Here is a 12,549-nt window from a genome sequence, read left to right as displayed (position 1 = left end):
AACTGAGAGTGAGATAGCTGGGCATGAGACTATCTTCGCAATCCTAGAGACCTTGCTCTCTTCCTTAAAGGGATTCCAGGCTGGATTATAGCAGGATAGCGTTCCCGTAACCAAGATGAGAGATCGCGCTAGAAGAGCATATCGGGTCGAAGTCCATCCGATTTAGCTTCGTCTGCTCAATCTTCGTAGGAAGTCGATCTTTGCCTGGGAGGATTGTTCATTCATGTTGCCAAGGCGTACTGAATGACACTCACTGAGCATAAAGATAACCGCCGTGCTAGTCTTTTGTGTTGGAAGTTGTAGCGTCTCACTATTGTGCTACAGACGTTCCTATAGAAAGATCAAACCTTGGTCATTCATGGTACGCGCGCACTCTCCTGTTTCTTTAGCTGTTTTTAATAACTGTCGTCCGCCATCTCAGTCAGGACTAGCGCTTGCGTATACTGTGCGCTTCCTTCCGGTATCCAACGGCACGGTATGGTCTGAAGCCGACTCCAGTGAAATTACATAACCTATGTGCGCATCAACGTATGGACGTCATGCCCACGACGAAGCTGTATATTGGGAAGGAACGACAGTACAGCATCAATAATGCCAATTTGTAAGCATAGCATATGACCCCCGGTCCATTAGGCTGCGCTGTAATGAATAACCCGACGCAGGTATACGCCAAAGACAGTCGTCAATTACGCTACGGCGTGGGTACTGGTGATCGCCGAGCTATGATATATCCAATTGTTCGAAAGACGTGGCGGACAACACGAAAAATGCGCATGATCCAGAATTCGTCACGTCTTACCAACCGGGACCGAAGTTTCCAGTACCCCAGTGTTTGACGCTGTACATCAAAAGTGGTGACCACTTGTGCCATCGTCGGACGCCTTATTGGATCGTCATGGACCATCTGGCTAACGAGGGGGTACATGAACTCCAGTCCGTGAAAGACCTGAAGGCGGAATGTATTAAGCCGCCGCCAGCTCAGAAGGCGGGAAACAACAAGCCTGTAAGAAGTCTTCTCGGATCATGTTGCCAAGGTAGTAGACGTCTGTGGGAAACGGGTCACATGGATCATTCGACCTCAGAAACTCAGGCACCGTCTTGTCACCACCCCTTATGGGATCCTCCCGAGGGCGGCCGTCTTTTGGGTCATATTGGCGAGATAGACCAAAATCGATGAAGAAATACTTCACGGGCCGAGATGTTCGTGTGCTATGCTTCGCTGAAGTTCGAAAGTCATAGCTGTACCTCGGTTCCTGTGGGTGATACAGTTTGGGGAATAGTGGTTTAGGATCCATCATGATATTCAGATCCATGCAGTCTCTATGCAACTGTTTCAGCGGATAAAGCACGAACTGTAATGAAGACTAGCTTGCCGATGGGCGACGTGATGTTCATGCATAAAGCACAGTCCCTGTGACCGGACTGTTATTCTCAGATGTTCTGTATGCTGTAACAGATACTTACTTGGAAGACTTGTCGAAAGAATTCCACTGCTTCTCCTATCGTCTGGATTAATGGATTGTTGAAGGCACGCAGGAGTGGCATGACCAGAAGTACGGTATCAGCTTTACTGGGATGTCGCAAAACCTCATATATAGGAACGCAGTGATTATGAGGGTCTGACGCCAATGGTTCAGCCGAGAACATCTGGGCGATCTCAACTTCGAGTGGGTGGTCCTTCGTGGAAACAACTTTGAAGGTAACCACGGCTCCATCGGACGTACGGACCCCGTCAAGAGTTTGCCAAGTCTAAACAATGTCAACGATGTGATGAATGAATATATGCGCTGAAGAATATACCCTAGGCCTGACTCCATCTTCACAATCCCAGTAAATCTTGTCTGTTCCTGTCCAAGATGGGGTCCAACCAATCCGATACCGGGGGCGCAACACATATCCGCGCTCTTCTAGCCATGGTGAAAGATCGCGCCAGAAGAGCTCGTAAGTGAGCAGTTCGCCTGAGTACTCGGTGCCCCGCACCCAGCCTTCTGTAGACTCCGTCATGGTCTGTCACCTCGAGTTAAATTCAGTAAGTCGTAGCGTACAGTGACACTCACAAGGCTCAGGGATCGTGGAACAAGATGATGTGCGCCATAATTCCAACAACGCACTACTGCACGTGAGTCTGGTTTGTCCTTGTTTGTGTCAGTATGCCCAATTGATCCACTAAATATTGCGATGCACAGAACGTTCTCTGGACATTTCCCGGGCCTCTGTACCTTGTGTTCATAAGAGTAGTCAAGCAGCATGTCCTTGTTATAATTTACGGTCACAATTCCGAACGACCGCCGGGCTTTACGTATCAAACACAGGGCTGCTCTTCCCATCCTCGTTGCTTCAGTCGGAAGAGCTCGCCCAGACTGACATCCTACTGCACCGTTGTGAAGCTGGCGGCGAACTTGTCACCATGCGGTATGAAACAATTACGTACACGGTGTGGGATCCTTTTCTTGTCTTTATTACTGTGTCAAACTGCTCGCAATCCGGGTATGCGCAACTGGACATATTTCTGCCTTATCTTTTTCTGGCACCCTGCATGCCGTATAAAAGGACATCTACCTCTTAGCCATCAGACTATCCACTTCCTACTCTCCACTAAAGCATACCCATCTGCCGTACGCTCGCTCACGTAATCATGTCCGGCTTGGCAGACTTTGAACGCGCCCTCCTCGATGTTGCCAACGGCACTATCATTCCCACCAATACTATTACAGTAGGCGGCTTATTGATTCAGCTCCTTCATCCTCGCGACGCCGTGCGGCAGGGAAGGAACAGCCTTCACATGGCCATGAATATCCTCGCTGCTCTTGTTCAAGAAGGGATTCCTGTACCTGATGTATGGCTGATTCGCATGAGAGATGAGCATGCGTCGTAAGTGGCATGTATTTGATTGCAATGATGACATTTATTTCAACGCGATTTCAGGCTCACAACCACGGCGAACAAGTTAGACAACGCGTTAGGAGCAAAAGTTTGTTTCTGGTCGAAGGTTGCGATGGTGAACACCATCTCAATTAGTAGACAAGCCCGTACCTTCGTCGGAAGGGCAGAGGAGTTCCGGTTCACAGTCCAGGTGTGTACTCACACAATATCTCCAGCGCACACTAACCAATCCGGCAGAAAACGTCGGATTTGGCTAAAAGCCGACAGCTAGGCAACGGCCGCGACGCACCGCTCAGTATGTATGGTCTTGTTATGGACCCAGTAGAAATTGGTTGATCTTTTCCTAGCTCATCATACGCTCAATTCGAACTTGTCCCTCGTGTCAAATTTCTCAACGATATCCAGATCTGAAATAAGGAGTGTTCATGAGCAGGGTACAGTGGCCGTCATGACTCGTAGTAGTAGACCCGCCTTCGATACTTACATGTCCTGGATTAGCTCAGGAATCGTGTAAGCGCAATGACTGTACTCTTCCATAGAACCCAGTCGTTGATGTAGAATCACTCTCGAGCAGCAAACACTAATACCCCTGTCATCAATGCATCAACACACTCAACTAGGAGTGGTAGTGCTCGCCCAAGATCATGTGAGTGCGGTTTTATGGTCTCTTGCTGTAACTCGGGTGCTGAATCGTCCCACTGTAGCAACGAATGACGCGTCGACTGAATCCTTGTGCATTATACGCAAGGTCAAACAAGATGGCTCTCTTCCAGATCTAAGTATGTATCTTCTGGCACCTGAGAATTCTGCTTATGTGCTATGAGAAGGAACAGGGCAAGGGCTCCGTATCTATGGTAATCCAATCGCGGATATTATCGTTGAACCCGACTTCAACCCGTGGCGGGATTGAATTGACATCAACATCGCATGGAAAAGTCGCTTTCGAGTCAATTGTAGCATCACATTGTTCACCAGAAGTATCTCACCCCGCGAACCTTGCCTCCTAGATATACATTGCTGAGCATTGAATCTGCTCCGCCAGTAGTACTATTCTCGGTTCTGGGATCTCGTCTCCGTCTGTGTCAACCATTAAATACTTCTCCGCAAGCTGCGCACGAAATAACAACTTATTCGAACTCACTTCCAGCGGGACGCCGCCGTAAACAGCATGTGGTTTTCCATATCGAACGAACAAAGGTTACGCGGAACGTCTCATCACGCGGAGGGAAAACACCTACCTGCGCATAGCACATATACATCACTCACCTTGCCCCAATTGATCATCTTTTATCTCTCATGGGAACTCGGCGTTGCCGAACCATTCCCACCATGGTGGAAGCTTTTGAGCGGACGTCACGTTCAACATCAGCTTACGCCAGACATCACCAGCAATTCTAAGTACTCAGAATAGAATAGTAAACCTTGCCGTACCTGCCTAAATGACAGCGGCTACACAGTAAGAACAAAGCGGAAGCTCGTCAATTTTAGTAGGTTGTCCAAATGTTACTCAAGTAACGAGACCCGAATGCGGCGTGGTGCCATCACGAGGAATCACAGCCATAGATGGAGCAGAGATCATCCTGTTTGTTTTCCATTGAGTTACACAGACAACCAAACAGCAGGGCGAGTAGTCGGATCAGGCGACGTAAAGCACAGATATTAACAAAGTCAGATAGAGATGATGAGACATCAAGGGGAAGGTATCGCGGGACGGTGGGTCAGGACGTAACTGATCGTTCGGAAGACGTGCCGTATGGTGCGGAAGATATACATCACCCAAAATTCGTCGCGTCTGACAAGTCTTGAACGTAGCTTGAAGAAACCCAGTGTCCTACGCTGGACTTCGAAGCGTTTAGCAACCTCGCTGATGACGGGTCTTTGAGTAGGATCATCTTGGACCATGTCGCTGACAAGACTAGTCATGAAATCGAGTCCGCGGAACGTCTGGGTCATTATATAGTCAGTTGGGAACACAAATACCGGCGAGTGACTGTACCTGTAAGAAGTCTTCCCTGATCATATTGCCGATGTAATAGATATCCGTAGGGAATGGATCACAAGGCTCTTCCAAGTTGCAAAACTCTGGAACGGTCCTGTCCCCACCTCGGATGGGATATTCTCTAGGGGGACCGTTTGCGGGATTGTACCGACGCGACAAGCCGAAGTCAATGAAGTAGTACTTTGTCGGGCAAGCCGTGCGTGTATAATATTTTGCTTGCCCCTTAAAGTCTACGTTGCGTTTCTCGCGCTGCGGGTGGTACATTCTTGGGAAGAGCGGTTTCGGATCCATCATTATGTTCATGTTCATGCAGTCCCTGCGTTACCGCTGATGAGCAATAGCTATGAGTGACCGTATCGAACTGACCGATGGGCAACATGATGCTCATGCATGAAGGAAATGCCCTGACATTGCGCTTGATGATGAGGTTGACTGAGAGCGACCGACACTCGTACCTCAAATACTTGCCGAAAATACTCAACGGCCTCCCCGATTGTCTGCAGAGGGGGGTTGTTATATCCTCGTAGAAGAGGCATCACCAGTAATATAATGTCGCTGTCCTCCGGTAATTGAAGCACCTCGTATATTGGAACGCAATGATTTCGTGGATCCGCTGCTAGTGGGTCGGTGGAGAATAGCTGGCTTATGTCGAGCTCGTACGGATGCAACTTCCTGGATACGCGCTTTATAGCCACTGTCGCGCCATCCGATACACGTTTAGCGTCCATAAGTTGAGCGAACTTAAACCTGTCACGTTAATCTGCTGTACAGCGCCCAGACATGGTGAGATTCGTACGTTGATTGATATGCCGTCTTCGAACCGCCAATAAAAAGCGTCGGTCCCTAGCCAAGATGGAACCCATCCAGGCCTGTAGCGGGGACGCAGCATGTAGCCCTTCTCCTCAAGCCATTGCTGATGATCGCGCCAGAAGAATTCGTAGGGAAGTAGTTCGCCCGAGTAGTCTGCCATAGATACAGGCTGCGACGTCCCTGGGACTGGCGCATCATCAGTGGACATCACGGACACTAGACAAGGACATGAAGGGGTATAGCGACAGACGAAGGCGCGCTCACTTTACGGCCCGCAGGACGGTCCTCGAGCTCACGGGATCCGAACATTCTTCAGCACGTGTTATTTGCGCTTGCTTGTACTTGCGGGCGCGAACAACATCTAGCACCTGTCCCACGTAGATTGTTACATTTCCTCGCGGCTTTCCGATATCCTGTGTCCCCACTTCTCAGTTACTTACATGTCCGAAAATTTGACCCTGAGCACTCACTGGTATGTTGTCAAGCATAGGTGCTGTGACCTTCCGACCAAGTATGTGCGAACCTTTTGTTCATTGGTCACAAAATCATGCTTCCCGTTCTGGGTTGGTAGGCTGGTCGATAACCTTCTTGGAGTGCGACCTCTCACTGACCGCGCATCACTGCCTATGGTATTGATCTCCTTACGAATGAAGGATGTCTGCCCGATTGATATTGATCATGAAAACCGACGCATGGCCGCGGGTCCTGGACTTTTGAATTGTGTAGAAGTCGTCAAGAGTCACTGCTATTGTTCTGCTTTGGGACTGTCTTGAATCAATCGGGTTTCCAAAGATGTCAGGTCCTGGTACGCCGATTGGCGCCCTTGCGGGGATATTTACGCACCTTAGGGTTGCCTCGGAGACTCCCTAAACAGCTCTCCCATCCATCTCAGTCTAGTGCCTCAGTATGCTTTTCCTCCCCGTTCTAGGAACCGCGTTATCGAACACTGCTAATGCTACGACGACTGCTACTGGGGCAGTCAACGGAATATCATGGATACATAAGCAGACTACACAACGCACTATAAACGGATGTCGAGACGACTTTCACCAAGCAATGATGATCCTCAACGATCTTGTCAAGGAGAACATCCCTGACATCGATCAATGGATCTCGAAAGCGAGGTTGGATCATGAAACGTGGGTCATTTAACTCGAAGCATATCACACGAACACACAACATTTCTTTAGGCTGACGTCCCAAGCGGACAACGTTGAAAAGGCTGGCGCTAGAGTCAGCTTCTGGTCACTCAAGGGACCTGTGAAAACGGTCTCATTACTTGTGGACGCCCGTAGCATCAAAGAATCGACAGAGATGCTACGGGGCAAAGTGCAAGTAGGTGACTCTTGATCCTCATAGCCTGAGTGTATTATTCACGTTGAACAGAGGGTTTCGGACATCGCACATAACAAGCGGATGGGAAATGGGACTCTCAGTGAGTCAATGTTTATGGCTTCGGATACGATGAATCTAAATCGTGTAACAGTGATCCACCGAATTTCATCAAATCTATCACTCATCTCGACACGTTCTGAAGTAGCTGGTACTGCCACCAGGCCATCAGTCATAGCTGCACAGGGGGCGCTAGGAGGGAACGGCGGAACTACTGGACAGGGTATGCCGACTATGATGCCTCACGGAGTTCATTTACTTACAAAATGCCGTATACAGCTTCACAGTCACACTCTGATGCATCATCGCAGCCGTCAACTGATAATGGTGAGACCGTATTGCGATTGGACTCCCCGGATTGCGTAGTATCATGCAATTCGAGTACTGACAAAATGGATGTCTGCTGTAGTCGTTCATTATAACGAAGCGCATATTTCGGTATCAGAAGTGTCAAACAGCGAGGTTGCGGGCACAATCGGTACATCCAATCCGTCCTGCTTGCACCTGGCCACTGACACAATGTACCAGATGACCCTCTATCCGATGCCATCCGCATAGACATCGAACCTGAACAGATCTTCAGAGACGAACAGCCAATTGTCTCGATTCTGCTCGAACATAATCCCTGGGCAGACACTGCTAACCACGAGTAGCTTATTCAAATGTCGGATACCATCAAATTTCATAATCTATGACCTGGGTTTGCGTAGTTCATCATGTTGTGTACAGTACGTCATTAATGAATGAGAAGTCTCACGCACTCCCGGTGAACGAAGCTGGGAGAACGATTATGGACCTACGCTGGCCATGGAACCCAATGTCATTAATACATTTAGGAGGGCTTCGCTCACCATGCAAACGAGAACACACTGTCAGAGTGAGCATCGTCCTCTCGTGAATTATAGTATCAAGTTCATGTTGTGGAAACCTAGAAGCCAGCAGAGGAGCTGCGAGTGGGACGAGAGAGTGAACGCGATAGTTACCATGAGAACATAATAATGATACGAATCGCAAAAAAATCTACTCCAGCATCGGAACTGCAGAGTACTGAGCTCGGATACGGCCTAGTGTTCGAAAGGCGTGGCTGACGCCGCGAGGAATGCGCATTCTCTCAGATGCGTCGCGGCTCACCATTATGAAGCGGAGATGGTGAACACGTAGCTCTTGATCAAAACGCGCGACGACCTCCACCGCAGGACGCCAGATTGGTTCATCATGTACCATTTAATCGACGACACCCTGCATGAGATGTAAACCGTGGAAGATATGAGAATAGTAGGTCAGTCCACTGGTCATCAGGAAAACACTCGTACTAATGCTGTCTCCTTGGCCTGCCACAAACACCATAAGCAGAAAGAGCGTTTTCCTGATGACCTCTAATAGGCCTGAACCTGGAGTCTGGACCAAGTCAAACCTCAGAGACACTACCTGGGATACACTTTGAAGTTTGGCTGCATCCACACAGCATAGCTTTATGCTGGAAATTCTGGCTAGCATTGAAGGCATAGAATCAACATTACAACTTTATTCTCGGGGTAGAACGTGAATGTGCACAACCCGGCTGCGGAAAATAGATGACTCATATGAGTACAGTGCCACCGTCGCACCGGTATTGAGCTCATGACATCGGCCGGCTCTTTGACGTCATTGAGGGCCGCCAATCAGATCGTGAGAGAATTGGCGGGTAGTCTCGATGATTTTGGCTGGGCCAATCAGGCAGGGGGACCGGATTCTGGGGTCCGCCGGCTTGCCCGGAAAGACACAATAAGCTGCGATGCTCTCTCTTAAGTTCCGAAGCCTCTGCGTGTGCTTACTTACTCTGGCACGGGGCCTGTAACGTTATGGCAGATACTCTCCAAGGTCACCAGGCTCTCGACTGGAACAAAGTCGATCCGGTACAGGCAGCAAATGTTTCCAGAACTTGCATGTTGGTAGGCCTGCACCAGGCCTTCGTGTGTCTCGCGCTTTTTTCCACATCTGTTGGGGTCTCACAGTACAAAGCACACTGACCGGGTCATTGGCCTGGATGACGAGCTCCCCTGGTGAAAGGTGGAAATTTTGAGCCATGCCGTGTGCGCAGCTGGATCCACTTGGTGAAGTTGGTAGTCTCCCGCACGGCTCGCAGCTTCCAGTACATAGCTGTGCAAGAACATGGGAATAACCTTCCATCCCTCAAAGACCGGCACACTGTCGTTCCTTTTCCTTTGACTACGTTACCCTCCATGGATAGTCCTGATACTCCGAGTCCCGGAACGTCTCAACAGACTAGTGGATCCCGCCCCTGGACTATCACTTCCCGTCCCTCTGAAGATTCTGACCACTCGGTTACCTCGTTCAGAGTATGTACAACATAATCCTTCTTTGCATAACGTTGATCGGGACATATTTTCTCTCATCCCAGGTCGACGCTTGTCGTAGATGGGTCGAAGCCAATATCAATCGCTCCTTTTGGTCGCCCGAATTTGTGTCCGGCGGTCGCTCAACTTCAGTTGATGGCGGTTTCAAACGCTATGCCTTTCGTTCTGCGACACTATCCACGGAGGCCGAGAGATCGTCTCGAGGCTCTTCCCGTAGATCCAGCAGATCATGTCCCAGATTCTCGTCTGGTGTTCGTGGCCGGGATGTGGGGCCATCTGCTGGCGTCGTGTATGTGGACGAACCTCACGCCCGGAAACCTCCAGCTGCGGCTCCGGCTCCACGGCACCCCCCACCGAGACCGATTGCTGCTTTGGACGCGATTGTGCCTGTCTCCACACAGACGGCCCCTTCCCGCAGGATGGCGTTGCCCATCCCGATGACCCGTGAGCCGTCATACTGGCTCTTTTGGTCACGTTTCTGATGGCATTGTACCCGCAGCACAACTATGCGTGGACACTGCAGCCACAATGCCACCCAGTCCGCAGGAAACATCGAGCATGTCATTTGCTGCAACGCGAGCGTCTCCGCGCGAGATGCACGCTCAAGTAGGCCATACAACTCCCTCGATCATGTGCATCCTACAGTTATGTTTATTGGATGTGTTGGATGTTCTTCAGACTACCTATTCTCCTGTTCTCGAGGGACGAGGGGCATTAGCGCTCTACTCTTCAAGACCTTCGAGAGGGATGGTACACCGGGGCCTGCACACTCTACAGGCTGAAGACGCGGTGTTGCCGCCCGATGCCGATGTGCTTCGTGAGATACAGAGGATGTTACTGACTGGGAGTTTAGGCGAGTCGTCTCATCGTGCCTTCGATCCTCATAGCCTCGATGCCCTGAGGTACCATGCGCGCACTGTTACTTCCGGTCGCAGCCAGAGCGAATCGCTAGCTTCAAACAATCCACACGATGCACATGATACCTTGGCCGACATGGTGGTATTGCTGCATTCGCAGTCCCTCATGGACAGAACTTCCGTCTTTTCTAACATAGCTCCAGAACAGTAGATCTCATTCGCGTTACGATGTGCTCGCGGGTTTCCAGTTTGTAATTAACTATACCTTGCATCCGCGTCGACTATGCTGAAACGTTCCACTATGAGGCAATCATCTCGTTTCTACTTCCGCGCTTCGGAATCGTCCACAAATGGATAGTCCGTGTAGCCACGCGCACTCTCCGGCGTGTAGTATGTGTCGCGGTCGCCTTCCATCAGCGGCAGGTCTTTCGCAAGGCGGAGGGGGAGGTCCGGCTATTTTTGAACGCCAATCAGCCGTGGGCACGACGCACGGGAACGACGCGCAAAATACATACGTTCGCAAGGAATGCCCGCCCGAAGGCGACCAGGTCGCCCGTCTGCTCGCTGGTCTGGAGCGCGAGGTCGCGTGTGAAGCCACCCGCGGCGATGTACGCGCGCGGCGCCCATACCTTACGCAGGAAGTCGTTCGACTATACGAAAGTCAGTGTCAACCCATGACAATTAGTTGCGTGTCAGGTGCGGTGGCCGTACTTGTGACACTCACCTCCTCGATAGGGGAGGGCTGGTCCGGGAGCTGATCGATGCGTGGCTCAATGACGTGGATGTATGCAAGGTTGGGGTGTCGCTCTACGAGGCAGGACACGAAATGGGAGAACGTCGGGCGCGGGTCCGTCATGCGCATGTCTGCATAGGAACGCATCGAGGGCCGTTAGCTCAGCTCAACGAGCACGGGCGGTTGCCAGTCTCAATTCCACGTACGCACCTTGATACCTGCTCCAGGGGCTGATCCGGATGGCAGTCTTGTCCTCGCCGATGGCCTTGGATATCGAGTCAATGAGCTCGAGGGCGAAACGGCAGCGGTTCGCGATCGAGCCGCCGTACGCGTCGGTGCGTTTGTTTGACATGTCCTGGAAGAACTGGTCAATGAGGTACCCGTTCGCGCCGTGCAGCTCGACGCCGTCGAATCCCGCGCGCATCGCGTTGACTGCGGCTGCGGTGAACATCTGGACATATTCCTTGATTTCTGAACGATTCAGGAACAACCTTCAGATATCGTTGCTCGAAGGGTATGAAGGGTCTGGGCAGATACTTACCAGGAATTGTTAGCGCGTGCGGGGTGGCGTGGTCGGCTATAGGAATGTCGGACGCGGAGACTACGGGCAAGCCCAATCGCGCGAGTATATCTCCCTGCGCCACGCGACCAAGTGCCCAGAGCTGGCAGAAGATGCGCGAGCCTTTTGCGTGCACGGCTGACGTGATCTACACGGGACGAATGAGCATGTAGGGCTTTCGCACATGAAATACAACCAGGCATAGGTCGCTTCGACAACACGCGGTGCGCCTCGCGACTTTCTAGATGCAGACATCGGTGAGCACACGTACCCGTCTCCACGCTTCAACCTGCTCTTCGTTCCAGATACCGGGCGGGTAATCGTAGCCCGAGGCCTGCGGAGACACAAACGTCGCCTCGGTGATTAGGAGCGTGCCGGGGATGGACGCGCGCTGCCCGTAGTACTCGACGCCGAGGTCAGTGTGCACATGCTCCTTGTCAGCACGGTAGCGAGTGAGAGGCGCGAGCACCACCCGGTGCGACAGCATGATCTTGCCCACTTTCGTTGGCTGGAAGAGTCGCGGGACGGCACTGACGGTTGTGGTGGGTGTTACAGAGGCATGACGTTCGGTGTCACCGTTGGCTGCCTGGCTCCGGCGGCGCATGAGAGTCGAGGATGCTTTGGTGAGGCTCATGTCGACGAACAGTGATTGTGCTAACCGTCAGTTCTACAACTCTCTATTTAAAGCCGCTGTGCGGACGGTCGCTGTCATTTCTTGCTATTAGCCCACCTTACCAAGCGCTGCGAGGACAACGTCAGACACTTTAGACAATATGTCGCTACAGTCGTCAGCAGATCATTTGCATGACAGCGCACCCTACTTCCCGGTGCTCAAAGCAGCCCGAACTTCTCAGCTTATGGGCGCTCGGTGCTTCTTTTGGGCATAACACTGTTCTCGAATGTTTTGGGGGCATCATGCCGGCCGTGTGTTCAGTCAGCAGAAGTCGGTAATGACGCCT

General features: G+C 51.2%; 6 protein-coding genes across 6 annotated transcripts; 3 read left to right on the top strand and 3 right to left on the bottom strand.

Annotated features, from left to right (window-relative positions):
* Positions 1 to 541: 541 nt before the first annotated feature.
* POSPLADRAFT_1068848 (hypothetical protein) lies at positions 542 to 2,004 on the bottom strand (the record flags this gene model as incomplete). Its single annotated transcript, XM_024482318.1, has 5 exons — positions 542 to 946; positions 1,002 to 1,320; positions 1,374 to 1,411; positions 1,465 to 1,749; positions 1,801 to 2,004. The coding sequence occupies 5 exons, from the start codon at positions 2,002 to 2,004 to the stop codon at positions 692 to 694; spliced, it is 1,101 nt and encodes a 366-aa protein (XP_024342703.1). The 3' UTR covers positions 542 to 691.
* Positions 2,005 to 2,635: 631 nt separating this feature from the next.
* POSPLADRAFT_1031130 (hypothetical protein) lies at positions 2,636 to 3,793 on the top strand (the record flags this gene model as incomplete). The annotated part of the gene is made up of 7 exons (XM_024476770.1): positions 2,636 to 2,871; positions 2,926 to 3,073; positions 3,121 to 3,178; positions 3,231 to 3,393; positions 3,504 to 3,529; positions 3,588 to 3,662; positions 3,711 to 3,793. The coding sequence occupies 7 exons, from the start codon at positions 2,636 to 2,638 to the stop codon at positions 3,791 to 3,793; spliced, it is 789 nt and encodes a 262-aa protein (XP_024342702.1).
* Positions 3,794 to 4,445: 652 nt separating this feature from the next.
* Positions 4,446 to 5,852, bottom strand: POSPLADRAFT_1177368 (hypothetical protein; the record flags this gene model as incomplete). Its single annotated transcript, XM_024488494.1, has 5 exons — positions 4,446 to 4,827; positions 4,880 to 5,198; positions 5,249 to 5,286; positions 5,338 to 5,622; positions 5,679 to 5,852. The coding sequence occupies 5 exons, from the start codon at positions 5,850 to 5,852 to the stop codon at positions 4,573 to 4,575; spliced, it is 1,071 nt and encodes a 356-aa protein (XP_024342701.1). The 3' UTR covers positions 4,446 to 4,572.
* Positions 5,853 to 6,751: 899 nt separating this feature from the next.
* On the top strand, positions 6,752 to 7,737 carry POSPLADRAFT_1131428 (hypothetical protein; the record flags this gene model as incomplete). The annotated part of the gene is made up of 5 exons (XM_024484080.1): positions 6,752 to 6,831; positions 6,883 to 7,027; positions 7,079 to 7,127; positions 7,179 to 7,307; positions 7,613 to 7,737. 5 exons carry the CDS (start codon positions 6,752 to 6,754, stop codon positions 7,735 to 7,737), a joined length of 528 nt encoding a protein of 175 aa, XP_024342700.1.
* A 1,569-nt stretch (positions 7,738 to 9,306) lies between these two features.
* On the top strand, positions 9,307 to 10,509 carry POSPLADRAFT_1031127 (hypothetical protein; the record flags this gene model as incomplete). Its single annotated transcript, XM_024476769.1, has 4 exons — positions 9,307 to 9,423; positions 9,486 to 9,885; positions 9,941 to 10,047; positions 10,120 to 10,509. 4 exons carry the CDS (start codon positions 9,307 to 9,309, stop codon positions 10,507 to 10,509), a joined length of 1,014 nt encoding a protein of 337 aa, XP_024342699.1.
* A 110-nt stretch (positions 10,510 to 10,619) lies between these two features.
* POSPLADRAFT_1131483 (hypothetical protein) lies at positions 10,620 to 12,077 on the bottom strand (the record flags this gene model as incomplete). The annotated part of the gene is made up of 6 exons (XM_024484088.1): positions 10,620 to 10,751; positions 10,814 to 10,948; positions 11,023 to 11,162; positions 11,242 to 11,502; positions 11,573 to 11,738; positions 11,862 to 12,077. 6 exons carry the CDS (start codon positions 12,075 to 12,077, stop codon positions 10,620 to 10,622), a joined length of 1,050 nt encoding a protein of 349 aa, XP_024342698.1.
* Positions 12,078 to 12,549: the final 472 nt, after the last annotated feature.

Source organism: Postia placenta (genome assembly GCF_002117355.1).
Source record: "Postia placenta MAD-698-R-SB12 unplaced genomic scaffold POSPLAscaffold_2, whole genome shotgun sequence".
Classification (NCBI taxonomy): domain Eukaryota; kingdom Fungi; phylum Basidiomycota; class Agaricomycetes; order Polyporales; family Adustoporiaceae; genus Rhodonia; species Rhodonia placenta.
The sequence above is the reverse complement of the archived record's forward strand: the minus strand, read 5'-3'. Positions and strand labels throughout refer to the sequence as shown.